General features: G+C 42.0%; 1 protein-coding gene across 6 annotated transcripts in view; it reads right to left on the reverse strand.

Annotated features, from left to right (window-relative positions):
• Positions 1 to 27,989, reverse strand: part of stau2 (staufen double-stranded RNA binding protein 2) — an 85,357-nt gene that overhangs the window by 29,745 nt on the left and 27,623 nt on the right. For all 6 annotated transcript variants that reach the window (XM_069703709.1, XM_069703707.1, XM_069703708.1 and 3 more), the window contains 5 exons: positions 21,121 to 21,333; positions 20,497 to 20,634; positions 17,469 to 17,597; positions 15,174 to 15,231; positions 7,997 to 8,352 (listed from right to left, as the gene is read on the reverse strand). In XM_069703709.1, the coding sequence (XP_069559810.1) occupies positions 7,997 to 8,352; positions 15,174 to 15,231; positions 17,469 to 17,597; positions 20,497 to 20,634; positions 21,121 to 21,333 (894 nt within the window). The remainder of the gene's footprint in view (positions 1 to 7,996; positions 8,353 to 15,173; positions 15,232 to 17,468; positions 17,598 to 20,496; positions 20,635 to 21,120; positions 21,334 to 27,989) is intronic.

The raw sequence follows: 27,989 nt of genomic DNA on the forward strand, positions 1-27,989 counted from the left end.
ACACACTGCATGTGATATTGGACTATAGTTTTAAGTAAACATGATGTACTACAGCCACCAGCCAAATACTGGTTACGACAGCAAAGTTGGCAGGTCACCAAACTTTGCCCGGAGGTTTCTCTTTCATGGTGGCTTTTTGATAAAATAGTCAAAGCGCCTGATTACTTTGAGGATTTACCAGCGACTCTGACCTGCAGGCAGGAAAGAAAGTTGCCTGATCTGCCAGCATCAAAGAACAATATGGCATCATCTCATTTGTGATGATTTGGCGGAAACTGAAATAACGAGCATCTCAAAAACAAACAGTCGATTCTCCCATCTAGCCTGTCTGTTTTGAGTGCATGTTTGCATGCAGCTGTGAGTGCATGCATTCTAAACAGGCCCAACTAATCATCCCAGGTCCCATCACAGAAAACTGCCTCTAATCCACTTCCTTCAGAGACAAAGGAGCAGGAGAGTTACGCAAGGCCTGCGATTGATCGGCGGCACTAATGTGGAACGACCTCTGACATCTGGCTTCTAAAGCTGGATGGTTCCTCTTCCAATGCAGCTCTTCATTCAAATAAACATGAACGCGCAAACTAAAAAGTAATCCCAGTCAACGCTGATGCAACCATGTTCAAAATCTGTTAAGTGCACAAATATGCATGACGACACCAACAAATACAAATCTGTGAAGAAATGTTCGGGGCACAAAAATACACAAATGCAAAATATCCATATCATGTGGACAATCTTACACAATGCTGTCAAGGTAATACGACAACAAATACTTATGTGCGTTGTCATGCTGTTGCAGTTAAAAGAGCAGAACAAAAGCATTGCAGGCGTAACAGCACAATTCCACACAAAGCCGAGTGTGAGCCTTAGATAGTCAAAGAGCATGGAAATAACTTTGACTCTCACTACACTGAACTAGCCCTCTAAGCTGAGGACTGCTATCATTGTTGGCGAGAAGCAATTACAGGTCCATGCTGAGCCCCTTCAGTGGGGACCTCAGGGGTCAAGAGTGTTTGAAGCACACTGTTAATATACCTTTCACTTCAAGTAATGGTAGGAGGTTAAGGGCAAACAAAGCCGCTACTCTAAAAACTTGAAGTGCACTCTGCCGGAATCACAGAGAGAAGACGAGACAAAGAGGCAGAGACAAAGCTATTTCCAAGTTCTATTGATACCAGGCCATCATTAACAATGTAGTTACACAAAATAGATTTTCTGTGCTAAAAAGAAAGTGCAGAGTACCCAGAGAAACAGAAACCACAGTACACTCTCATTCAACCCGACCAGTCGACCACGTAATACATTTAACAGTTGTAAAATGTATCCGTCTTAATTGCTGACACAGTCAGACAGCTGCTCTTTTGGCTGTGCTTAATCTAGAATATGTTTTAGGCAAACATTCAGTGATGCACAGAAACAACGATTGGTGTCCAGGTTATAAGTGTTAAGTGACAGTGGTTATACAAATCGTATGTTCATACTTGCATCACTGTAATTAAACACCTGTTTTTTCAATGGCTGAAAAGACATGAGTGCATGTTTTATAGATAAGGAGATATTTCACATCATTCATTAACCATGTGAGTGAGTGTATTTCCCAAAGACTCTTAATAAGAACTGATTTTTTTTCACCAAAAAACTCGAGGTAGAAAACAAAAACAATATGTAAAAACCCTGCTAACCCTGGTTTTTTTCTTTCTTATAACATTGTATTGTTCTCTGACCTTTGTTCTATCTGAATAAACCAAATATCCAGAGAGATTTGGCCACCAAAAACAACACAAAATGGCATTTTTATTGTTATTTTCCATCATTAAATTGTCATCAAAACACTTGGGACTTCGTAGAGACGGAGTTGAAACTGGTGGAAGAATGCAAGCCCGAGTATTTCTGAGAACAGCGACTCGTGTGAAGATTATGAAGAGAATTGTTTTGGTTTCCAATCATAGTGCCAGGTTAACACACCCTCCATCTCCTATTGCTGAGACTGTGCTGACACACAACTGCTATCGCTGCCTCATATTGAGAATTACATGAAATATGATCAATACTATCAAAATACAAAAGAACAAAGGCAAGTAAAAAAACGATTATGCTGCATATTCAAATTTGCAATATGCTGTGCTGGCACTTAAGGATATTTGATTTAAAGGTTTGCAAATGGGCTTGATTGTGGTGTAAAAACATCATCACTCAGTTTTGCCAAACACGCACAGACACAGGCATACGCACCAGCACGCATACAGAGGGCCACCATGTAAGTAGAGAGACTGTGCGCCGAGCCAGCACAGCATTAGTGGTCTGATTTATACCACCGACAAAACTTGTTTTTCGAAGATCGCTCTTCACACAAATATGCCGCAGAGCGCAGCTGGAAGCCATCACCCCACCGCAGAAATCAAACGTAGTGGGATTAGCCATCCCAAAATGTATTTTCTAACGCAAATCCCAGCGTAAACAGAGAGGAGAGGAATGAGATGATGACAAGGAGGTTGGAAACAAACTGTTAGAGTCTTTGAACGTTTGTACCGGATCAGGCGTTTGATGTTGATACAGAGAGATGAGAGTGTGTGATGGAGCTCAGGGAAGGAGGAGAGAAAAAAAAAAAGTGTGTGTCGAAACTGCCAGGCAGGGTACAAGGTGTAGACGGCACCATTTGAAGTGGTATTTCTACACGGCCAAAGAAGGAAGCGGGAGAGAGAGAGAAGAACAAACAACGTGAAAGTGTGAGAAATCCTGGGAACTGTACTGAATGGATATCAACACCAGCCACCCGCCAAGGACAGTGTTTTCATTAACATGGGATTTCCAACACTAAAGTTCTGATTCCAGCACAACAAAGAGTACGCCTCTCCTTCTTCTCTAAATCCATCTCCCAAGATAAGCCTGCCTTGAGTAGACAAAATAACTCGGCTGATTGATATCTCTGCTGCGTTATTGCTTTGGATGGTGAGCAGAACTGATAGACACAGTAGATACTGCTCTACTCTTGTAGGTACAACCTGGAATGAAAGGACAGTATGTTGATCTTTTCCCACTATGTGCAAGAGGACATTAACCGTTTAAAAACAATTCTGCAACAGCCTGTGTTACTAAAATTTAACATCTAACCCTCACGAACGTGTTATGATTACGCTCATTGTATTTTTTTTAAAAGTGCACCTTTAGAGGGATCCTGCGTCCTCTTGAGCAATCCATCTCTGCACACCTCACGTACACACAAGCAATGCAAAGTGTTCCATCAAATTATGTTTTATGCAGGTCATCAAAATTCTACAAGCTGGTTAAAATCTGTGCTGCAATACACAAAGCACTTCTGTCATATGTTCCATTGCAAAACCAGAACACAACCTCAGGAGGGGTGTAATTTCTAATTCTTGCTAGAAAAAGGTGCCTCACTCACTGTACCTGCCAGTTACTGAGGAATATGGCTTATGGTATTACAGTATGCACAATGAAAGTAATGAGAAGTGGGCCTACTGGTCAGTGATGTATTGTTTTTATGCACATTGGACAAAACAAGGCAAAAGACAGAGAACCAGAATGTGATTTAGAACTCGAATGAATATAAAGTGGGATTATCCTGACATTATCATTGTCTCGTCATAGTGGACCTGATTTAAAGAGAAGCACAGTCTTCCATGTACAAAAGAAAAGTTTGATTTATAAGCAATAAAACCCACTGTTGCTCGGTTCAGTGCATTCATGGGTTTTTCTGCTACAGCCCTAAAGCCATCTCACACGCCTCCGAACGGATATGCTCATACTTCAACAATCCAACTGTCTACAGAGGCGCTGTTACAGTTTACGTTTTACTCTCACCCTGCAGCCGAAAATGTGACCAGAAGCATACGTTTGTACTTTAAGTCTATTTACTGCCGTATGTTAAACACATAACTGCAACAGTTGTGCATTGGGCTCTGAGTGTTTCCAAAACGTGGGTGACTCTCAGCTCAATACGGGGCCTGAATGCATCCTGTATGGACAGAGACGTGCTGTAAGACCAACAGCTTATGGGGGCTCCTGTTAGCTAAAAATTGCAAACCGCCTGGAGAACATTGCTGCAGTTTGCTGACCTTATGTCTTCTCGACTAATATCCCATGACTTTAAATAAATTAGGTGCACTATCCCCTACATAAATCTGCCAAACATTATGAATACATTTTCTGAAGCATAAATAAACTGAGAAGATCTTTTTATCTGCCCAGCTCTTAAACATTCATGTCTAATTTTGGTCCACACATAAATAACAGCATTTGATGACATTCATCCACACTCCCCGCTTTTTCATTAATTTACTTTTAAATCTCTCGAACTCTGCCAGACAGAGAGAGCTGCTCTGATAAACACACCGGTTTTTCAACAGCCTGCTTGCATTCAAAAAATAAAGTTCATGCAAATAGGTATGAAGGCATGAGACACAATGAATCAGGTCTAAAGCCTCAGGTGTGTCTTCATCCAGATGTGTACTGTGGCTCCATTTGAAGGTGATAGGGGGGATTTTTTTTTTTTTTTTTTTAAATCATTAGATTTCCATCAATCATTGATCTTTTATAAATTCTTCCTGCTCATGTCTGAATAAAGTAACAGTTAATAATATGAAGTGGTGGCAGTCAGTGTTGACTCTATTAAGTGAAGTGATGGCAGAGTAAATGGGCAGCTGGTGACTGCAATGCCGGGGTCAAACCCTTCAACATTTCCAAACTACACCAACAGCGAGGCGAATCATGAAGTTAGTAAATTTGAAGAAGTAAGAAGAGAAAACAATTGTGATGGCAATGCACAATAACCAAAACACTATCCTAATAAACCAGACAAAGCAACGAGAGATGCACAGAGACAACTAGAAATATAGAGAATCTGTTACGTGGTTTTTACTCGGTACTTCATCCTTGGTCCATGTGTTGTCTATTACCTCCTCCTTTTTTGTTTCTGCCCTACTTCCAGCTCGCATACCCGCCGTGCCAACAACACGCTAGCCAAATTATTAGCAAAGACACACACACACACACACACACACACACACACACACACACACACACACACACACACACACACACACACACACACACACACACACACACACACACACACACACACACACACACAGACACTCACACAGATGCACACACAGACGCACACACAAACACACTGGAATAGGTGCCAGCATCCTTGCTCCAAGCTGGCACGAGTACAACACACTGTTGCTTATCCAGTCAGAGCTTCCACTAGAGGCTATTTTCCAATCAAATCAAAAGAAGGGCTTAGCAGGTAGGCCCGGGCCTTTGTCTGTGGGGCTGGATGGATGAAACAGACACTATGAGAATGTCCTCTGTGCTTGCTTAGTTGCTTTAATCCAGTGTTGAGCAGTCACTGTAATCCGCTCACTTGGATAACATAATTATATTACAAAAACAAAGTGACTAATCAGAGCAGGAGATTATTATCAAATTACCAAAAGAGAAAAAGTTCTGGTAGATCTGAGTGCTTGTTTGTTGATGAGTGTGGTTTAGACTCAACACAGAGCAGCACATTACGTGACCAGTGGAAAAGCAGACAAGTGTAGTTTTTGGCAAAAACATTTGAAATCTGCTGCGATTTGGACCACAAAAACATGAAAGAATACATAATCCTAAAACAGTCTGTCTAACATGGCTGTGTAAGCAACCAGAGGTTCTCATTACAAACGTGCATGATGTGAAACATCCCCCTCAATGGAACACATCTTGTCCGTATGTCACAATTACAGCCTGAATTATTCACTTAAGAAACACACACAAGACAAAATATGTTGAGTACACAGATGCTTGTTTGTGTATTTATTCACAGACACGTGTGTAAGGATGACCAACCAAAAATATATTTACAACTATGTCGCACTGGTGAAACTTGATAAAGTTTGGGAACTACAATGCCTTAAACTTCACAGACAAGCTTTGCCCAACTCTTCCATTTCCACTAAACAGAACATGCTGTGTGTGTGTGTGTGTGTGTGTGTGTGTGTGTGTGTGTGTGTGTGTGTGTGTGTGTGTGTGTGTGTGTGTGTGTGTGTGTGTGTGTGTGTGTGTGTGTGTGTGTGTGTGTGTATACAAGTGTGTTTGTGCTTGGCCAGGCAGCAGAGCTCTCTCAGGTTACACACACACAGGAAGGCTCAGAGCAATAACAAAGGCCTTTCAAAGGAACCCTCAGCAGGTTAAGATAAAATGTTTTCGCTCAAACTGATAAAAAGCATCTGCAGCTTAAATGAACAGGCGCTGGTATCAGTGGCGTGGTATGTGCAGCAGATCGTCCGGAGCAGATTAAAACAGACACTGAGACGTGTCCCTCTTCGACACAGACACACAAGACTGCTAAGAGCAAGTGTGTGTGTGTGTGTGTGTGTGTGTGTGTGTGTGTGTGTGTGTGTGTGTGTGTGTGTGTGTGTGTGTGTGTGTGTGTGTGTTTCGTTTAGTACTGACAGAAACACCTGTGAGGTTTAGTTCCAGTGTCAAATCCACTGCCTGCCAATAATGAACAGAAACAAAGAACGGATAGTGTGTTATCAAGAAGTTCGAAACTCTTCACACGAGTCCACCTGTGCTGTAGGAAAGTCACTCTCATCCCTGTTCTTTTAAGAAAGTCTTTTCTAAGCAGTATTATTGTAAACAACCTTCATCTCATAACCACCTGTATGTTTGAGTGTGTGGAGCAACATGCTTTCTACATTTGTTGATACAGAGAGTCTGCTTCTGTCATGTGAAGAGGCTCCATATGGTGCGCGTGTGTGTGTGTGTGTGTGTGTGTATATGTGGCTGTGTTCCTGTGCAAATGTATTCTTCTCAACCACACAAGTTGACGACAACCATATTCTTATTTACAGCAGTGGCCTACAGGGAGAAGAATCAGGGCGGGGAGGGAAGGGGGGGTTTATGCGCTTTCGTGTGTGTGTGTGTGTGTGTGTGTGTGTGTGTGTGTGTGTGTGTGTGTGTGTGTGTGTGTGTGTGTGTGTGTGTGTGTGTGTGTGTGTGTGTGTGTGTGTGCGCGCGCGCGCGCGAGGTGTTACATTTATGCACAGTCACGCTAATAATACACACGAACTGTGTTCTGTCACTTTAGCATGTGTGCAAACTGAATGACTGAAGCTGTTTTAGTTTGAATTATGACTTTTATGACCAAATCGATGCCAGCTCAAATGGCACGCCTGCATTCCACAAGTGAAATAAATGGGAAATTGAAAACAATTGTATGCATATCAGCATGGAGGCCTCTGTGATGAGGCTTTTACCAAAACAAAAAAAACAAGTGCAATGTGGAAAACTGAACTATATTCAAGGAACATTCAGATTTATTACTACAGAGTTATTGTTTTCTTAATTTTGGCCAACAGTTATGAAAGGCATTATGCCCACCAAAGAAACTGCATATTAGTTTGGTAAGTATACTGCTGGGATCTGACGACGTAGCAAAGCCCAATGGAGAAAGAAAGACGAGCAGTCAAGAGAGATCGTAAACAGGATGTTAAGCCAGAGGTAAGTAAAGCCAAAAAGTTGCTATTAAGCAACATATTTAGTTTTTGCATTTAATAAGCTTCAGGGAAAAGTGCAAATTTCACATCACATCACATCACATCACATCACATCACATCACATCACATCACGCAGCACAGGCCACATATCTAATAAGAGAGGTGGCTGGCTAAAACCATAATATGGTAACTACATTATAAAGTTGGACAAATTCTAAACCAGGAAGTCAGTGAACTGTGATAGTTCACAACGGACACAGTGGGCAGTTTTACCATAAACCTTTGTTTACTTTACCAAATAAATTTGCCCAATCTCAAATTTGTTCCAGCTCTGTTGGGGTGTTTCCAGATCTCAGCAACAAATTTGGTTAGACCAACGTTATTATTACCAACTGAACTCCGGTTGTATGTTATTAGAATTTCCATTTATTGCATAAACTTTCGATTTTTTTTTTTCTGCACACAGTAGCAGCCTGTCCATTGCATCTTACCTGGAAGCCCTGGATGCGAGCCAGGTAGTCCAGCTGCTGAGCTGGCTGCACCGAGACACCACAGGCCAGGTTTTTCCCCTTCATGGGCAGCGAGGCATCGGCTGTGGGTGACTGACCATTAAGCAGCAGCTCCCTGGCCATGGTAGCGGTTGGGCTGGGTGAGGAGGACGAGCCACTGTAATAAGGAGGGTGTCCTGGGGGTAGCGGGGCAGAGCAGGGTCCCATGTCTTTGGATGCCATGTAGTTGACGGAGCCCCCGTTGCTGCCCCCGTTGCCCGGAGCGTTGCCACCCTGCTTTCTACTGGCCTCCATCTCCTGATAGACATCGGGGCTGAGGTGGAGCAGACCTTTCTGGGCTGGAGGGAGGTTGGATAGAGGAGATCGAGATGATGGGGAGAGGAGGGGAGAAAAAGAGTACAAAATAAGGGTCGGATAAATGGACAGATACGGGGGGAAAGTTGAAATAAAACAAATCGGTAGAAATAGTGTTAAAGTGCAAAGAGTTTATAAAGGAGGTGAAAGAAACAAATGTAGGACAATGAAAGAGAGAAGAAAAAAAGGGTTATTATGGTTATCGCTCTCAGTATTAAGTGTTTTTTATATATACACAGACATTTCTCACTACGAGAAAAAGACAGGTTGTGTTTGTGCATGTGTGTGTGTCCATTTGTGTGCGTACAAGTGTGTGTTCCCAAACTGGCATTCCATCGCCAAACGCAGTTGACGGTTTCCTGTGGTTTGGCAGGTCCGAGCACTATCAAAGTGTCTGCTGGGAAGCACACACAGCTTCTTTCTTCCTCCCTCCCAAACACAGACGCAGGGACACAAATGGAGCATCGACCAATATCAACAGAGCGTCTATGACTTCATCTTTGATGGGAAACAGCATCATCAGCTAACCGGCATCCTGCTCCACTTAGAAAAGTCTCCTCAAACGTAGATCCAACAGAACCTGGCTTTTAGGTTCAGATCAAGGTTCCTGTGAGAATATTTTGATGGCTTGTGGAAATGTCCCGAGCGACTTGGATATGAGGGGCTGAAGCACCTTTGTTGTCTGACCAGCTTTTCTTAAACAGGACGCAGCTCAATCCAGACACGCTGCGGTTCTCGCCAGCTGAGCAAAACAGTGCTCCAAGACTAGATTCCGATCCAAACCATTTGGATACATTCCATTTGTTTATGTTGGCTTCCTGGACTCTGCTATCACCGACTTGAAATGGTTGTGACAGGTGGAAACACCATTGGGTTGAGGTTCAACGCTTTCGTCACTTTGCGAAAGTGAGAGGCATGAAAGAAGAAGAAGAAGCAGAAGCGGAGATACTGGAGAAAGGATAAAAGAGAAGGATGAGCTGTAAGCCAGTTCAGATGGAAGAGGAGGTGGGGATGAGTGGATGTGAAACCCATGCGGAGCCTCCAAGCCCAGCCGAGGTCACAAGAGACAGGAAGACCAGCTGTCTGCATATCTGTGCGTACGTCTGTGGGCTTGTTTGTGTGTGCATATGGACCAACAGCTGGGAGGAAAGCGCTGGAGTGAACACATGACTGACAAGCCACTTCCTGTTTGAGTTAAGTTTTACCATCACACAGACACACACAAAGGCAGAGAGTTTTGCACACTTGTAGCTTACTCTAGTCTACGGTTTCTGGGAACCTGCTGACAGTGTTTCCCATTACGAACAAAGAAGTTTGCGTTCCTTTCCAGAAGAGCAGAAAAGCTGAAGGAAACAGCAATGAAATCCAGGGCTTATTACTCATACTACAACAAACTGCCCCTTGCCAGCAATGACACAACTGCTAGGATTTTTTCCCCCCCTCCCAATCATGATGACAACTTTAATTTGAATTTACACAAGTAAACCTTGCAGGCCTGTGCATTCTGAATGTAGCATCATAAAAAATGAAAGGTGTTAGCCAACATGACATCAGCACTGGACAAAGAGTACTGAAGGGGGAGCAGTCAATGTAATCCATGTGAGTTTGTGTAAGTGCCGAAGTGTGCATGTGAGGATGTTTGCATGTTTGCATGTGATACTCAAGGCTGGTGTCAGATGGTAAGCGAGAGCGTGAGAGCAAGGAAAAGCAAGACTGAGACCAAGGAGGACAGACGGGGAAAGTGATTAAGAAAGAGTGACGGAGTGTGTTTGTGCGTGATGTTGGACAGCAATTGTGAAATTGTGTACATGAAGTTAGAGGAAAGGGAGAGCAGCAGAGAAGCAGAGTGAGGCTGAGAAGTGGGGAATGAAAGAGTGAAGGAGAGTGTGTTTGTGGTGCTGGTTCCAGGCAGTTGTGGAGGGGTCCCACCCAGACTTGGTGTCCGGTGGGCCAGGGGAGCCCTGGAGGGAAGCCAGAGCCAAGCATGAGACTGATCGAAAACAGATAGGGCCAAAGCCCGCCGCTATAAATCACCACTGTGGAGCAAGACCTTCACATAGTTCACACATGCACACAATGCACCGGCGCACATGCGCACACACGCACATACGCACACACACACACACACACACACACACACACACACACACACACACACACACACACACACACACACACACACACACACACACACACACACACACACACACACACACACACACACACACACACACACACACACACAGCAGGAAATGAAATGTGGCAACTCAAGTGAAAAGCCCTGCTGAAATACCCATGGGAATAGAAGGGAGAAAAATCACTCTCTTCTTACTCCTTTTTTTTCTGCTTTCTTTTTACGCTCCCTTCCTGTCTCGAAGCCACCCTGTTTGTTGTAACACATAGGGCAAAGGACACTTGGACTTGGACACACACAAACGGACACACACACGGACACACACACACAAACAAAGTGTACAACGAAGGTTAAGTGTGTTTTGTGAGGAAGAGGAAGAAGGGAAAGAGCGATAAATGAACAGTCCTTGACAGATTTACCTACTTTCACACCTTTGCCTTATATAATGTAGAAGTATTCTTTACATGGTTGACTTTACTGGTCAATGACAGTACTGTAGATGTATTGAAAACAGTTTGCATGTTACCTCGGGCTGGCAAATGGCACAAGCAACCACAAAGTTAACTACAGTTAAAAATGAGTACTCTGTGGGATTTAGGGGCATGTAGCAGTGAGGTAGCAGAATGCAACCAAATCAGCACCCTTTGCCTCGCCCTCTCCTGACTGTGTAGGAGAATCTACTAAGGATGGGCTACAATAGAAACATGGCGGTGCAAGATGGCAGACTCTATGGAAGAGGACCTGCTCTCTATGTAGCCATGACGGGCTCATTCCATGAAAACACAACAATTCTTGCTGTGCGTTCAAATACCCATACTACCATACTATTTAGTATGCCAGAAAACTATTTAGTATGTCCCAATACATAATATATGAAATGTAGTATGCCAAGAGCACCAGGATGTCCCACTACATCAGCTCCTATTTTGCAGTCTGCAGGCCAGCATGCTTCTCTGGCTGTTTTGATCCACAATCCTCCGCACAGCAGAAGATACATCACATTGATCGTGCTGCTGAAAGAGAAGGAGTATAAGAATAAGAAGAAGTATAAGAAGAAGAAGAAGAAGAAGGAGGAGGAAGAGGAGGAGGAGCAGCAGAAGAAGACGAAGACGAAGAAGAAGCATACTCATTCCAAATCGCATCAATGTTTTTTCCTCAAATGGCACACTGCGGATAACAATAGATGACAGACTAAGAGGGTCAAAGTTTAAGGAACATTTTTGAAGAAGTAGTATGTCCCCATTGCATACATACTACATGCAACAGTACATACTTTGTAAGGGTCACTGCAGTACGTACTAAAAGTAAAAAGAGAAAGTAGGCAATTTGGAACGCAGCTTTAGTTTCAGGTGATTTTGCACTAATGACAAAAGAAGTCGGAATATTGTATTATTAAAATAGATTCCCTTAAATCCTACACCTTTGAGTATTTACAATTTCGTATTTGCCATTAACTTTGCAGTGCAGACACCTTTACACTCTACAAGAATCCTGTGCTAAACAAAGCAAAACATGCAGTTTTAGACTCATTTTTCTGCTAGTCTTCTTTTTCAAAAACCTTCCAGCCCATGTTTTTCTCGGGTGTGATGTAAACAGATACAAGCTATTCTTTTATGGTGCTTCTGAAAAGTAATCTGCGAACACTGGTCACTAAGTGTCATTTGGAAAAGCACTCCACAACGTGTACAAATTTAAACACACTTCTAACCAGCCAGAACAGATCAACAAAGTCTACAATATCAAGGATTATAACTTCCCTGTTAACTTTTAAACTTGTATTTAAAAGAGTAGGAATTTAACTGTGAACACATCTCCTGTAATTTAAACACCTCTAAGGTTTGTTAACAACTGCCTGTAAAAGAAATTACTAGTTTTAAAATCTTATCACACACCAATGATTCAAGAGAACATATTTTCTGCTGTTTATGTTTTTCCAGGCAGAGTTTTAGTTATTCTCACTTCTGTCCAATAAACTGCATACTCAGTCAAAACAAAAGGACAAACCAGAAACATCTTCCATTCAGCAATCACAGGCACACACAGAGAAAACTGAGACCAGCTGTATCTGTTTGAATGAGTTGTAAATGGTGTTTATGCAATAAACATTATTTAGACATTAGCGTCGTGTGAGTGTTGAGCGGTTTGAGCAACTTTAAAGAGCAAATTAGCAGATAGTTAAGCGTCATACTGAGTGTGAGATAAACTAAGTGGAAATGGCACCAGACCAAAGGCACACGCCTAGCCAACAATAGGAATAATCACCAAATAAGGAAGACTTTGTTTCCCAAGAGGCTCTACTCTGGAGGTATTGGGCAATGTCTAGAGCTTGGGCTACCATAGAAACCACAACCAACATAATAGTTATCCAGAAGAACAATCATTTATCTACAAATATAATTTAGATCCGTCTTTCAGAGAATTTTAATAAATCACAGAATTGAGAGCTATATAAGATGTGGCAGAGGCTCATCTGGAATCTGTATATCAAGTCTGCGGGATTATCTCTTTCAAAGTTGTGTACAGTTTAACATGATAAAGCTGAAACATCACATCCAGTCTCCTTTCCAGAGTGAAGCTGGATACCCCATGTCACAGCACTGCAGCCCTGCCAAAGGCCTCCATTAAGCCCAAGTGACAACAGCACATTTGAATCTAATAAGGCTATCTGTTTGTTTTCCACTCAGCTGCTCGACATCTCACAGACTGTTCATTTGTACCCTAAACTTCTTCAGCTGCTGACATTTACTTTGCTGGTATCTTGTGTAAAACTGCTCACACTGGGTCCTTTTATCAATCTGGGACATCACAACAAACCAAGCATGGAAATTTGTGTAAGCAACACCATGACTATGATTTCTTTGCATAACCTTTTTCACCTGTAATAAATATCAACTTCTTCAGCTCCAGCTCCATGTGGAACAACTGGAAAAATAGCAGTTCTGCCAGACTCTGGAAAACAAGAAAACAACTGGAAATAGAATGTGAAGACTTGAAATAGCCTCAGGCTTGTTTTTTCATTGTTTTTATATTGATTACAGACAAGATAGCCAAGTTTACAACCAATACAGCTGAAAGAGACCAGCTGTTTCATACAAAATTTCATCTTTACGCTTTTCAGTTAACAGTCCTTTGAGTCCTACCCTTCCTCCATAAATCAAATGTCCCTTAAGTCACAGTCCTATGTAAATTCTGACATGAATCTTGACATTAAATTATTTCTATGGTTACAAATGTTTGTAAGTAAAAGATTTTTTTCTAAATGAGGTGACGACTAAGGAGGCTGTCTTTTTCATGTCTCCGTTTCTTCTTCATATCTGCTTCCATGTTTGACAGAGACACACTGAGACTTAACTGCATATTTACATTCAGCTACATGCCAGCTTTGCGCTTGTTTTATATTATATAACAGCATCACTTTATCTGTAGCCATAGCAGCATTTGTCAGAAATAAAAGGGGTGTGGCAATCAACATTTGAGATGACATGTCAGTATTCTGTGACACGTGAGACTAAACAAGAGTTTACAGCAATGCAAGCAGCTCCATGAAGCTGTACCGTCACCTTCCCATTGGCAATGCAAACATGCAGATGTTTAAAAGATATAACATTAACCATGTTTACCATCTTAGTTTAGACTGTTAGCATGCTTATATTTGCTAATTAGCACAGTTAAGCACTTAATATAGCTGATGGGAAAGTCAGCAGTTTTACTGATATTTGGTCAAAAATCTAAATCCAGGACAAATTTAATTTTGACCGGATTATGTCATGAGTGGGAATGTAAAATGATTACCAAAGTCTACAGGATCCATCTTCTGGGGGCTATGAATGTCTTTACAAACATTTCATTGCTATATAAATAATACTTACTCAAGATATGCACCGACTGATTAACTGATGTTGTCATTCTTACAACCATGTCGCTACTGTGGCTAAAAACCTCCACCTAAACTGCATCCAATCTAAAAAAAAAAAGAAAAAAACTTAATACGGGAAAGAGAGCTCAACTCAAATTTGTGACATCTCATATTAAGAACTGCTGTCAGCATCTAAAAAGAGGAAACGCAGTCACAATCTTACCAAAAGGCAAATAATGGAGCAATACTATACTTATGATGTAAACTACCATACCAAGCTTCCATTTTTGCAGTGTTCGTAATGATGATGTTAATTCAAAGTTCAAGTACTTTTTAATAAAGGCTTTATCTTATTTTTCCAGTAGCCGTCATATGATAGACAGATGCTGATCCATCTTTCTTAATGAAAACCCTCATTTCATAACATCATATACTCTGCCTCATCATATGCTTTGCCTCTCTCTGTGTGTAGGATTAAGGGTATGTGTGTGTGCATCTGCACTGCTGTGTGCTTGTGTTAATCCTGAGTGAAAGGCTATGTTTTTTGCACAGGAAGGCAGCGGGGGGACTCCCCGGAGGGCCTCTGTGTGCCGGCCCTGTAAGCCTGTGTGAATGAGCCTGAATTCGCAGGCTCCCCACGAGGACGCACGGCCAATTAAGCTGACAGTCAGAAGCCCATTGACCAGTCACAGAGATTAAACGCCGGGCCATCTCGGTGGCTAAAACCACCTGCGGGATGGAGGGAATGATGGAGAGCCGGAGAGGAGGAGGAGAAGGAAATGGAAAGAGACACAGGGAGACGTGCCGATACTCACTGTTACTTGTCGCTTCGGTAAAAGACGCCTTTTGTCCGTTCCAGCCTTTGTTGTCCATCTGTAGTGATGCGGACAGAAGCAGAGAAAGGGGGAGGTAAGAGAGACGTAGATTCTTGAACAGACAGCTTCTTCACGCATGTCAGACAAGTTCCTTCCTACTGTTTGGACCACAAAGAGACGAGCGCTCACAGGAGGGGATGCTTAAGGAGCCTAGTATCTCAGCTACTTAATTAGAGGGGGTTGTCAATGTTTGCTCACGAAAAAAAAAAAAAGCTCTCCCATTCAGTGTGTTACTTCTGCTGTGGTATGCGTGTCTGCCTGCACAAACACACGCAGCCACAAACGCGTGTGTGAAACAGAAACAAATCATTTCTGATGTGTGGGACAGCTGAGGAGATGACATGGCTGTAAACAAATGCACCCCACAGTCTCTTCACACCCCTACACAGAATACCCAGACTCCCCAGTGGGAATGCAGTGTGGGAGAGCTCCCAGAGAGGAGACAGAAGGGAGGCAGGGAAGAACGGAGAGACAAGCTATGTGACAAAAGCTGCAGAGCTCGAGGTTGTCTGAGGATCAAAAGAAAAGTAGGCCGCCTAACTAATTCTTATAGAGACGTTTCTAGAGTTGTCAAGCCGATGCACATCAGTGTATCGGCAACTAACTCCATTCTGTCTAAATATTCTGCCTTGAGTGTAACCAGAAATGTCCCACCTCTTGGCAGCAAATTCGTTTTTTACAGTGAGACTCAATTCACCGTTTATTTCCAGAACGGCCGACCCCTCATTCATCTGAAACCTCAAGCAATAAAACACAGTGGTTTAAAGGGTTAACATATAAGAAATGCAATGATAAAAATGAAAATGAATATGTGACACGTCCTTATCGACACACTCAACTAGGAGCATTTTCAGTGTGCAGAGTGTTCCACACTTTTAAATACTAATGTGTTGAAGCTTTGGAAAATTTGTTGTTTGAGGTAACTACAGAGAAAACCAAACTGAGTAATGTCAGTTTGACTGTTTCTATTCGTGATTGAAGAAAAGGGAATCAGTGCCTGCAAACTGTGATGAGGTTCACTTGGAGATTAAAAGTCAATTTGACAGTCATTAATAACATAATAATAAAATAATATATACACGCAGCATCACAACTAACGGGCTGTCTGGTGAACAATTTATATTCTACAGAGAGCCCAGTTATGTAACATCATCTCTATCTGATTCTGCTCCTCTGAGCTCAAAAACCAACGAGGTGAATAAAGATGGAGGTGATCAATGGCTGCTTGCAAAACACACTGTGTTCAGAGGAGCTGAACAGGTTACATAACAGGTCAGCTGCCTTGAGTGATAAATCTGGGAATCAACTGAGTGTCAGTAAAGCTGCACAGGGCTGTAGGGATGAGATGAAATGAGGAAGGCGCACACATTTTCTTTATGTAGTCCTTCAGCTCACAGCTATGCAGGTGCCAGCACCCCTCAAGCCTTACTGCAAATAACAATTGCAGACTTTCCTACATGCATGTAAATGTGTGCCTGCATTTATGAAAAAGACATTTTTACTACACTGTTAAAAATAGTTCACGAGGGGCAAAAAAAAAAAAAAAATCAAAGTACATTTCTGTCCAGTACAGTAAGGAATTATATTCTGTAAGAATCAACTGTTTGACAGTTTTACAGGTGTTTATTTCACCACCTACAAAAATCTGAAGTAAATCGTAAATCATATTTGTGAAATAAAATCCCCAAAAATTCATGTTATGACAAGAAAAGAAATGAACTTGTCAGAGCTGGAAACATTCACATTTCTAAACCGGCAACAGTTTGAAAGAAAATGATTGTTTTCATGATGTGAAACTTTTAAAAGTTCCCATTCATGCAACTTTGTCACTGTTTTTGGATGTTTATTATCTTGGGAGGGTTGGATGGTTAACCACATGCTTATGCGTCTGGTATCCATTTTGACTTGATGAAGATTCAGTTGGGATTTAACCACCGTTTGTTTCTTTGGGGCTTGGAGTCAGTGTACTGATTTCCAATAGCCTTGCACCTACGTGTCATGTATTATGATCAATAACACAAATTACTGTGAGCTGCACTTAGGCTCCTTTGACTCAGTCGAGCAACGACGGCATACAGCACAAACTGTTTAAAAAGAAACTACCTGCGCTTACGCGAGGCAGGCACTACAATAAACAAACAGTTATACATCATAACAGAGTGTGAGGCGTGTGTATAACATGGATATAAAACAAACAAGTCAGTGTCGGCAGCAGCAGTGATGTACGGTTTGTACCTCGGTGGGATTCTGGGGGACTGTAGAGGCCTTGTATCCCAGCTGCAGCAGCATCGCCTCGGCTGCGTTCCGCTTGGCCACCTTCTTGTTGGGTCCTGTTCCCGTGGCAACGTCATTATTCACCTTTACCTGCATGTGCACGCAAACAAGTATACACGAGATAAAAACATGAAAAATGGTTAGCTTTATCTTCAGATTCATACGCCCCCGTTAAAGTGGCAATGAATTACTGGAAATGAAAATAATATTTTATCATGACTTTCTTCTTCCTTTTACACTTTCATTCACTTTTAGCTGAGAAAACTCACTTCCTGAGGCGAGGCAGCCATGCAATGTACATCGCACGATGAAGTGTTTGTTTTTCAGTAATCCCAAAACATTAAATCTGTCTGCACAGAATGTAAGCAAAAATTTCCAAGAGAATATCAGACGTCGTTATGTTATCCAAACAGACAATTACACTGTACAAATAACATTCTGGGAGCCAAAGCCTGTGAACAGCCAGGCCCCAGTGCACTTACTCAAAGTGGTCTGACATGCTACAGTAAGTACTCCTCTGAATGCATCGAGTGGGACACGACATAGAATGTGAAGGAAAGCCTCAATAAATTACTGAATCGCTAAAACAAACACAATTGCTCTTTTTTATTAAATTTGAAAAGATGATCAGCTCCTCAAAGGCATTTGACACAAGGTGGAGCCTTTTCTGTAACCAGTGATGGGTTCGGACAAAAGATGCGAAAACAGAGGCTCATTTGAGCCCCACTGCTTACCAAAGGAAACAATGTGGAAATTTTAGAAGAGTGAGTGGCCTGCACAAAAGCACACACACACTCACGGGGCCTAATGCGTGTATCAAAGAGGCATGGAGAAAAGGTTTGAGGCTGAATTACTGCCCAATGCTAAGAGAAGCTCTGTTCTGCGTATGAAAGAAAAGGATTACGCAAAGAGAGACAAAGAAGGAGAGTTTGACTGAGAGATAGAGAGACAAACAGGAAGAGAGAAAGACAAATAGAAAGGGCTGTAAAAATGTTGTGCATAAATTAAAATGGAGTGGGCTATGCCAGCTTTGTTAGTTGTTAGTCTCGTTAAAGCAGCGAAGCTAAAAAAAAAATAAACAAGCTCTCACTGAGGTTGACTTTTATAGATACACTGAGTGCAGCAACAGCAACTACGGGACAAGAAACACACTAACATGGTTTATATTTATCAGCTCTGTGTTTCCCCTCCAAACCTTCACATACTCACGAGAACAAAACCAAAGCAGCTCCTTGATGCTGCGTCTTTCATGATTGTAGCCCTGTCGGCTTTCCAAAAGAGACTGTAAAGACGTTTATTCATTACTTTGCCACCCTAACACACAATATGAGGAACAAAGTAACTGTTTATTGTGAGCATCTTTTTGGTCGTAGTTTAACTGAAGCGTTTACATGGTTCACAGTTGGCATATTTCTACAAAAGGCAGACTTCACATAATGTGCTTGATTATCAAATTTGTGATCCCTTCCCGGGAACAACTTATTAAAGCATTTATAAAATTTCTCCATCTGAAGTCCATGTCCTGTTTACTGAATTAGAATAACTTAATTAAGCAGTAAAGGTTACTTTTGCAGCAAAACCATGACATTTTATTCTGTTACGAGTCCTGGCTCCTTACTACAGAAACACATTCCTTTATCTCTCTGTGGTACAGAAAAACAGACTGTGCTGTTTTTACTAGCAACAAAAGACAACCTGAAGTTTAATACTATAAAAGTTGTGGAGGAACACAGGGCTGTAAAGATGGATGTTCATCTATTCTGAGCTTTAACTGCTTCTATAAAAAAAAAATAATATTAAACAGGAGCATGAGAGACAAAGAGAAAGTGGAGGGGAGGGGAGGAAAAATACAGGATCCAAACAGTGTAAAGAACTGAATTTCTAAATAAAACATAAACCATCTTTTAAATGGAACCATGTGCCAGAGCTAACATTGACCCATCAAGTGTTTATACGTGATGAAAGCAGGAATCAACTGTTCAACCATCTTCTTCTTACATAACAGGAAAAGAAAACTTGCAAACAAATAATTGAACCTTTAAATATAACGTGGTGCTCAAAAGTTAAGCACAAAATGTGCACATCTGGACTTTTATCATCCTTTCACATAAGTAATAATGTATATTACAGAGGGTTCAGTTGCTGCTGACAATTTTTGTGAGTTACTTTACATTACATTTAGCTGATGCTTTTATCCAAAGTGACTTACAACACTGATGGTACACCATCGGGAGCAATTTAGGGTTCAGTGTCTTTCAAGGACACTTGGGGATGTGGACAGGGGGAGCTGGGGATTGAACCACCAACCTTCTGATTGGTGTGCAACCCACTCTACTGACTGAGCCACAGCCTACCCTCAGTTCCTGAATGTACCGGGTTTTTTTTGCCCCCAATCCCGATCTGAGTCAGTACAGCTGATACCAATCACGTTAAAAGAAAAAAGAAAAATACTTTACATATGGGCAAAACAGGAAATGGCAGATTGTTGTTTTTCCATTCATTAAAGACCAAAGCTGGTTTGTGGTCCTGAAAGGGAAGAGTTTTGTTCATGGAAACTAGCATCTTGCACAAACTACGTATGTGCAAGATGAAAATGATCATTGTTTAAATGTAAGGAATAATAGTTCCAGGAGGAAACTAAATGTGTCATTGAGTGTAAAAGAGATTATATAAATATATATTTGGCCAGATAAAGGTTTATTCTTGTTCTGCCGTTAATATGTTCTCCCTCTTGATCTTAGTCCTAACAAGATTGAGGCACCTTTGCAGCCACGTTTTTCATCCACCACCTCACAGCAGACCGAGATTCAGTAGAGAATAGTTAGATCCTCTTTGTCATGGGCATACATAACCTCATCCTTTCATCCTCCTTAATCACACGCCATTTAGATGAGACAGCATCAGCTAAAACTTGTAAAAATAGTTTTATCTTGCAGCAGCATACTGTGACAGGGAACTGAAGGGACCATGAAAACACACCACTTCTTACCTGCATGATGAACTCCCGACGTCGGGGCATACCTCTCTCAGAGAGCAGCAGGTACTCGGGCTCCTTCTCCTTCTTGGCCTGCTGGATCTGGGCTAGGCGGCTGATCGGGTTCATGCCCTGGCCATAGTCTGGTCCCGTCTAGGAGAAAAAGAAGACAGACGTGATCAAATACGATCGGCACATTCATTCATTATATCATTCCAGAAGTCTACTGAGCTTAACTGATAAGAGGTGTGTGTGTTCGTTCATATATTGGTTAATGGAAATGAAATCATACTCGTCTGCAATGGATAGATGCAAAAGATAGAGAGACAAGTCGGATAACACAGGAAATTAGCTGGGTCAAATCTCACTATATAGTATTTCCCACATGTTTTGAATGTCAATGAGTTTATTATATTGTGATATTTCCAGGTTAACTTTCCCTAATTTTTCAGTCAACTAATTAAAATGGGGTCAGGGCATAATTTGGCTGTGCTTGTGAGTTTAATATAGCAGGCACATAAACACAATGCCTTGAAAATATCTAAAAATTTACTGGATTAAAGGATCATTTAGATACATCGAATTAAAATCACACCCTGCTGTTACTCTCAAACTCTGCTCCCCGCCCAGCTGCAGTACCTTGAGGATGGTTTTGGTACGTTTCTTGTAGTGCGTCTTGGGTTTCTCCACAGTGGGTATGAAGGGCAGCTTCTTCAGGTCCTGCAGGATGGACAGAGCGGCACGCTTCTTGGACAGCTTCTTGCTGTTGCCCTCGCCTTCGGCAGAGAACTCCCCCACGGAGACGCGGGTCAGGAAGCTTTTCATGTGTGGAGGGCCGCTCTCCTTCAATACCTGGAGGAAGTTAAAGGAGGAACAAAGATGGGATAAAACAATGTCACAAAAAAAAAAAAAAAAAAAAAAAAAAGAATCCAGAGCGCAAAAGACAGAAGAAAACTGGGTGAATATGTTTATTGCTTATTTTGTCGTGCATATGTGTGAGGGAGTGTGTGCGGCGCATTCGACAAGCGGCTACACCAGGTCGTCCGAAACATCTGCTCTCGATGGTCACACTGCTACCCACCCATATGCGCGTGTTATCCATATACAAAACACACTGAGCTGAACAAAACTGACGTACAAACACACAAATGAGGAGTAACATGTTCCTAGATGACAGTCTCTGGTGATGAAGGCTCAGTTTCCTTCCTCTAGCCTCTGGTCACCTGGGAGACCTAAAACAAACACCGGCTGGCGTTAGGTCATGCTTCTGCAATCACATCTACTTCCTGTGAAGTCCGAGAACAGTGTGTGAGTGTGAGTGTGAGTGTGTGGCAGGTGGGATTCTCTTCAAACTTGTATAGGAAAACATACTGGAGGAAGAATTAGGTTTCACACACTTACTGAGAGCAGAAGTACATGTTTAGTAAATGTGGGTTCTGTGTCAGTTCCTTGCTCAATGGGGTTTTTCCTCTAGTTGTCGCTGCTGTTTTTTTTTGTTTTTTTTTAAAGAGTCTTTTTCAACTGCCTCCCACGCTCTTCAGCTTTTCTTTATTTGAGCTTAATTCGTGGTGCAGACAGAACAAATTGTAGCACTCAGATGCAATCTAGAAACAGTTCATTTGAACCCAGTGACCGATAAAACAGATTAAACTGATAAGCGGAACCTTGAGCATTCCTCAGATACTTCACACATCAACACAGGCTAATACCAGACCTTGAGGAAAACAAAGGATAATGTGTGCATATCCCCTCGTCTCTCTTACACAACTACTCCCACACAAACGAATGATTCAGTTCAATTAACAAACTAAAATGACAAGAAAAATCTGGGGCATGAGAACTCAACAAAAAAAGTAAAGACTTTTATTATCCTTTAACATAAGTAATAAATTATATTACAGGGCGTTCAGTTGCTGCTGACAATTTTTGCGAGTTCCTGAATGTACCGTTTTTGTTTTTGCCCCCAATCCTGATCTGAGTCAGTAGACGATACCAAGCAGGTAAAAAAAAACAAAAAAACAAAAAACAAACAGGAAATGGCAGGTTGTTGTTTTGAAAGGACGTATAGACTCACTGCAGAAACACATCATGTAGATGTAGCAATTTAAATAGTTTATCGTTGCCAAATGGCATTTGAGTCACATTACATACCGATTATTATTTCTACGCAAGTGACTGGAAGATTTTTTTAACACGCCTGACACTGGCCCCGTGTTTGCTGTCAATATTAACCTACGAGCCTGTCAGCATTCCTGCACAATGACTTACAGTATACAGTATGCGCGCATGTGTGTTGCAGAGAAACCTTGGAGCACTAGCTATCCAAGCAAACAGCCAAGCTCACTCCCGCCCAGGGGATCCACTCTGGTCTTGCTCATCACCAGAAAAAGGAAATGCAACATGGCAGCTTCTTGTACACTACAACATTCAACTCATTTCTGAACGTTTTAACTGTGTCGATGGTGTTGATGATGACACTGTGCATCACAGCTCAGCTAAGATTATGTCATTTGGAGGAAATAGATAGGAGCTATTACATACATCAGCAGGTACAGGTGTGTGATGCTGTTGTAGTGAATAATGAGATGTGCAGGACAAGAAGCCTCCTCAGTTCTCTGGCTGCTACCTCTCATTCCTTGTCCATCGCAAAGAACATGTGTAAGTGCTCAGCTCTCGATGAGCGAGATGGAAGGGTAACCAAGACATAGACACAACTGCACCAGTAAAGACAATTTCCACAAAAGATCTTTGTCCAAAGAGGAAAACGAAAAAAAGATGAACTGAGAAGAACTTTTCCTTCATCATTAGATAAAAGTAGGCGTAACCGTGTGAAGGGGCAAATGCTCCAAAATGACTATGATTGTTATGGCTACAAAAGGAGAGACAATCTCCAGTGTTTCAAAGATGAGAATGACGCCTTTCCTAATCTGGAAATGCAGAACATTCTACCGGACAATATTAGCGATGACTAAGGATAAAATAGCTCAGACACAGAATGGGAAGAGGCCACCTTGGGTTGTTATCTGACTTTCCTTGATCGTGTATGTCACTAAATACTTGATGTTATTAAAGAGTTAACCAGCTCCACGATTTCTTTCACAAATTGGCATCACAAACACAGTCTGGTAAGTCTTTTCCAGGGCAGCTGTGGCTCTGATGGTAGAGCGGGTTGCCCACTAATCGTAAAGATGGCAGTTTAATCCCCGTAATCTCCTTTTGTCCATAATGTTGACGTTTCCTTGAGCAAGATACTGAAACCCAAGTTGCGCCTGAAAGCAGACAGGCACATTGCATTGGTGGCGAATAAGAGGCTAATTGTAAAGCACTTTGGGACTGCTGATGATAAAAAGGTGCTATAGGTGCAGACCAATTAAATGCAAATACCGGTAATCATTTATTCTCCCTTGCATTTTCTGTGTCTGACAGAATTGTATTGAAAATGTACACTTTCTGTAATTTGACTGCAAAAATCTAGGACCTCTGGGGGACTGGGAAGACTCGATTGGCACAAACCTCCTGGCTGATTCCTGAATTTCTCCAAGTTACGGGGAAAATCAGCATCGTGGGAGGTGAGTGGTTGAGAACATGTGAGGGTGCTGTTCCCGGTTTGATTTTGGCCGGAAAATGATGCTACATGTCACTGTTTAGTTGTCAGGCAGGGACCACAGTCTCCAAAAAAATTCTGTGACCCGGCCAAGAAATTGTCTGGCCCAACACTCTCCATAAACAGCAAATTGTCAATGTTAAATTTAGGTTTTTATATGGATTAAACAAATTAGTTATAACATTAAATAAATAATGAGGTTTAGAGGGGCTATTAGATAGATTTTGCCACCTTTGGAAAGAACAAAGTTAGCAGTTTTATCCTGTAACCAGCTAACGAGCAGCTGGATCCAGCTACATATCTACCATACATATATAATGTGCTATCCTTTACAGAAAATGTGAATTAAAAATTCAGACAAATACCGCAAAATAAGTGGTGGACAAGCATTGCACTGTTATATTCATCTTTGCCGTCTAAAGTGAAAACACACAGTTACCAACAGGAAGAAAGAAATCAAAGGTGGCCTGTACAGGTATACGGTACAGTCAACAAAAGAGTAAGAGACAAAGTGTATATACGTGTACACACTGTTACATACTCTTGGCCCAGGATGGCGGCAGACGAGCTGCAGTCAGTCTCCTGGCAGACGACACAGGATCTGCACCACACCGATAGGATTTCAGCACTTCCATTCATTTACACGCACAGCTACACACACATACATGCAAACAAACACACAAACACACCCATCTCCCACCTAATGACAGGGATCAGGTTGTTGCACAGGAAACCTTCGGTAATTCAATGTTGATTTTTTTTTTCTTCCCAATCCCCTTCTCTTCTTGTCTCTTCATCTCTTCTTTTTTCAAACATGAGGCCTTCTCTTCGGCTTCCCATAGAGACATTAATACCCTGAGCAGTCTGAGGATCTGTGCAAGCGAGAACTCAGGTACTCTGGAAGAGGAGGCTATGGGAGCAGGGAAGGACAATGGTGGGGACTGGTAGAGGGAAGAAAGGCTCTTTTGTGACGAATAGTGGACGGACAAGCCCTGAGGGAAGCTGCTCCTTGTAAGATGGGTGGTTCTTGGCTCGGACCCTCTTCTCCTGTGTCCTCCTTGGAAAGAGAGCTTCCAATGCAACACACAAGCTGTGATTTATAGATTGGTTCCTCTTTGATGCTGACATCTGTTTGATATTGCCTGACGGGGGGATTAAATGAGCCAACTGGCTCTCAGGGTGGCGGCGACCCTCATCGTTGCAGAGGGATGGGAAAGCAGACACTCGCTAGCGGTGACTCACGTGTAATTTCATGCCCCAGTGAGGGCAGGGATGAGATGATGTGAAAACATGGCTGCTTGGAAAGCCATTCACATTGAAGATGACCGTTACAGTTTTGTGTAGGATGCACGAATGTGTGACGGTGCGCACATGTGTGACAGTTTAAGGGATGGTCTGGGGGTGTGGGAGTGTACCCTTTCTTCTCAGAGCATCAAAGACGACCCAGTAAAGAGGATGTGACATCGCAGGAAAGGAGATGAAGCCAAAGTTTGTCAAATGAGTTAGTATGTAATGGACCCAATGGGCAAAAAGAGACCCATAGAGACATGTAATTCACACCTGGCCACAGCATAGTGGCAGCATATTGTATGGAACACACTGACTGAGGATGAAAGTGAATCTGTTGGAGAGAAATCAGAAGTATAAGGGCGACAGAAGGGTATGTTATATCAGTAGTGGGTGAGGATAGATTTCCATCTCCCCGGCTCATAAATGTTCTTTTATCTTCAGCTGCTATCAGCTATGATATCTTATGGATTTTCACAAGCAGACAGACTGCCTTCCCACCCCTTCCATACAATGTTGAACAAACTCCAAAGGTCTATTCACTTCTGAATGAGGGTCAGCATAAGCGTCTTGGGGCCTGTCTTGGTCTCTGTCGGGAGGGCTGAAGTTCAGCGCCCTGCAGCAGTCTTGACCTGGAAACTCATTTGGAACAATCTCTAAAGATTACTCCATATGAACGCCAGATACACAAACACTGTAAGTCCCCCTGTGTCTGTCTGACAAACAGGGTTCTTCTATAAATATGATACAGTCCTGGCAGTTCAATACTTAGTTTGTCATTCTTTAATAAAAGGCATTAAGATGTATTATTTGGTGATACGTTAGCATTTAATATAGTTAAACTACTTCAGATACCACATGTGGGTAAAAAGACAATTGTCTTCCAGTAGAAGCCCCTTCATTTTATTGACAAAGATAATCGGGAGGAAGTGTTGCGATGTATATTTTTTAATCTCCAATTTTCAGTAACAAAAATAGCACATCACTAACATATCCAGAATTGCCTGGTGTAAAGTTCATAAAATGCATAAAACACAGACTGTATAGCGAAGTGATGTTTAGCTGGACTAACTTGTACATTGGGTTCCTTTCAGGCTGAATGAGAATATGTTTTCCTTGTTTGTTTCTTCCATTTTCTTCATTTGGTATTTATTTTCTTTGGTTCTACTGGACTTTTTTTTTATTTTTTTCCCACCGTGTTTCTTGTTTCATTTGGATGAGATAATGTGAAAGCATGTTTATTTATTATATCTCTTGGGCCTATACTCTTACTGTATGCCATAGTAAGCCACATATACAGGCTGTTTTTTTTCTCCTTTCCTAAACCCCAACGGGTTTTGTATTCAACAACTCATTCTATGCTATCACGTTTTATGTCAAAACTAATAAAATGTTAATTGTTGCTCAATGCAGCCTGGCCATCAGACAATTCAGCTTGACGTGGCACAGCAAATCAAATGCACTGTGACTGATGACAAGATTTTTGCATAAAAAAAGAAGAAAAAAAAAGGCTCTTAATCTGATCTGTTTCCACTTTTTCCCCTCCATTTAAAATCCTGAAAAAAATGTACAGCTTAAAAGGAGGCTAAACAACCCAGGCTAAACACTGCAGCCACAGAGCGCACACAAATCATAACTTGTGAAATAGACAAAGAATATTAACTGTTGATGGAGATGTGGATGAATAGTGAAAGAAAGACAAAGTGAGAGAGAAAGCACATGGAGAAAAGTCACTGATTTACTGCTCATCAGACAGCATTAATGAACAGCCTGTCTCCAGACTGACAGTGAGCAGAAGAGAAACCATTTGGAGGAATGTGGCTGCGGTCTGCTTTTCAAAAACCTCTGCTCTCAGCTTCCAATTTGAAGGGACAGAAAATGAAAGCCTCGTAATTGCTGACAGTGACAAAGACATGACAGATAATGAATCACATCAATCCAGATTTAGCTGGCTGAAAATTATTAATAGCAGTTCCAGGAAGGATAGTCATGTCATGGTCTGATGAGCAAATGCGTATTGAACAAAGAAGGGGAAAGGGGTGGTGTAACAGGGAGGATTGGATGGCTTTCCAGATAATTTTCCTGATGCTGAGTAAATTCTTATAAACAAGCAAAGTCAACACAGTGAGAGGAGTTTACATCCCTTCCTGTCACTGTTTCCTCTCAACCCCATGTGCCTATCCCCCCTTTGCCTCCACAGGCAACTGCCCTGTGCGTGATTTTTGGGAGTGACGGCAGTTGAGGTGGAAGGGAGGGATTCTGTGGAGGAAGGGAGGGGGCATACAGTGTAAACTGAGCCGCCCCTGGCTTTGGCACCTTGCTGAGTGCAGAAGAAGAGGGGGTGATGAAGGACAGAATATTGGATGAGTCAGCTGAGATATGGGGAGGGCCAAGAAGAACGGAACCAGCCGGTTATATGAGGACACACTCAACTGCATGGCTTTAGAGGAGTTGGGGGCTCTAATGGTTAGAAAAGTAGTGGTAGGATTCCCTGTAGTGTCAAGAGGATCTGTGAGCATAGCAATTAACTTCCTTATCCAGTGAACTATGGCAGTGACCAACCTGATAAGACTGGTGTAACTTATAGAGGATCTACAGGTCACCAACCCTCCAATGC

Source organism: Brachyistius frenatus, unplaced genomic scaffold, assembly GCF_029030835.1.
Source record: "Brachyistius frenatus isolate BFR_SWC_R1_liver_20210118 unplaced genomic scaffold, ASM2903083v1 Contig_47, whole genome shotgun sequence".
NCBI classification, from domain to species: Eukaryota; Metazoa; Chordata; class Actinopteri; family Embiotocidae; genus Brachyistius; species Brachyistius frenatus.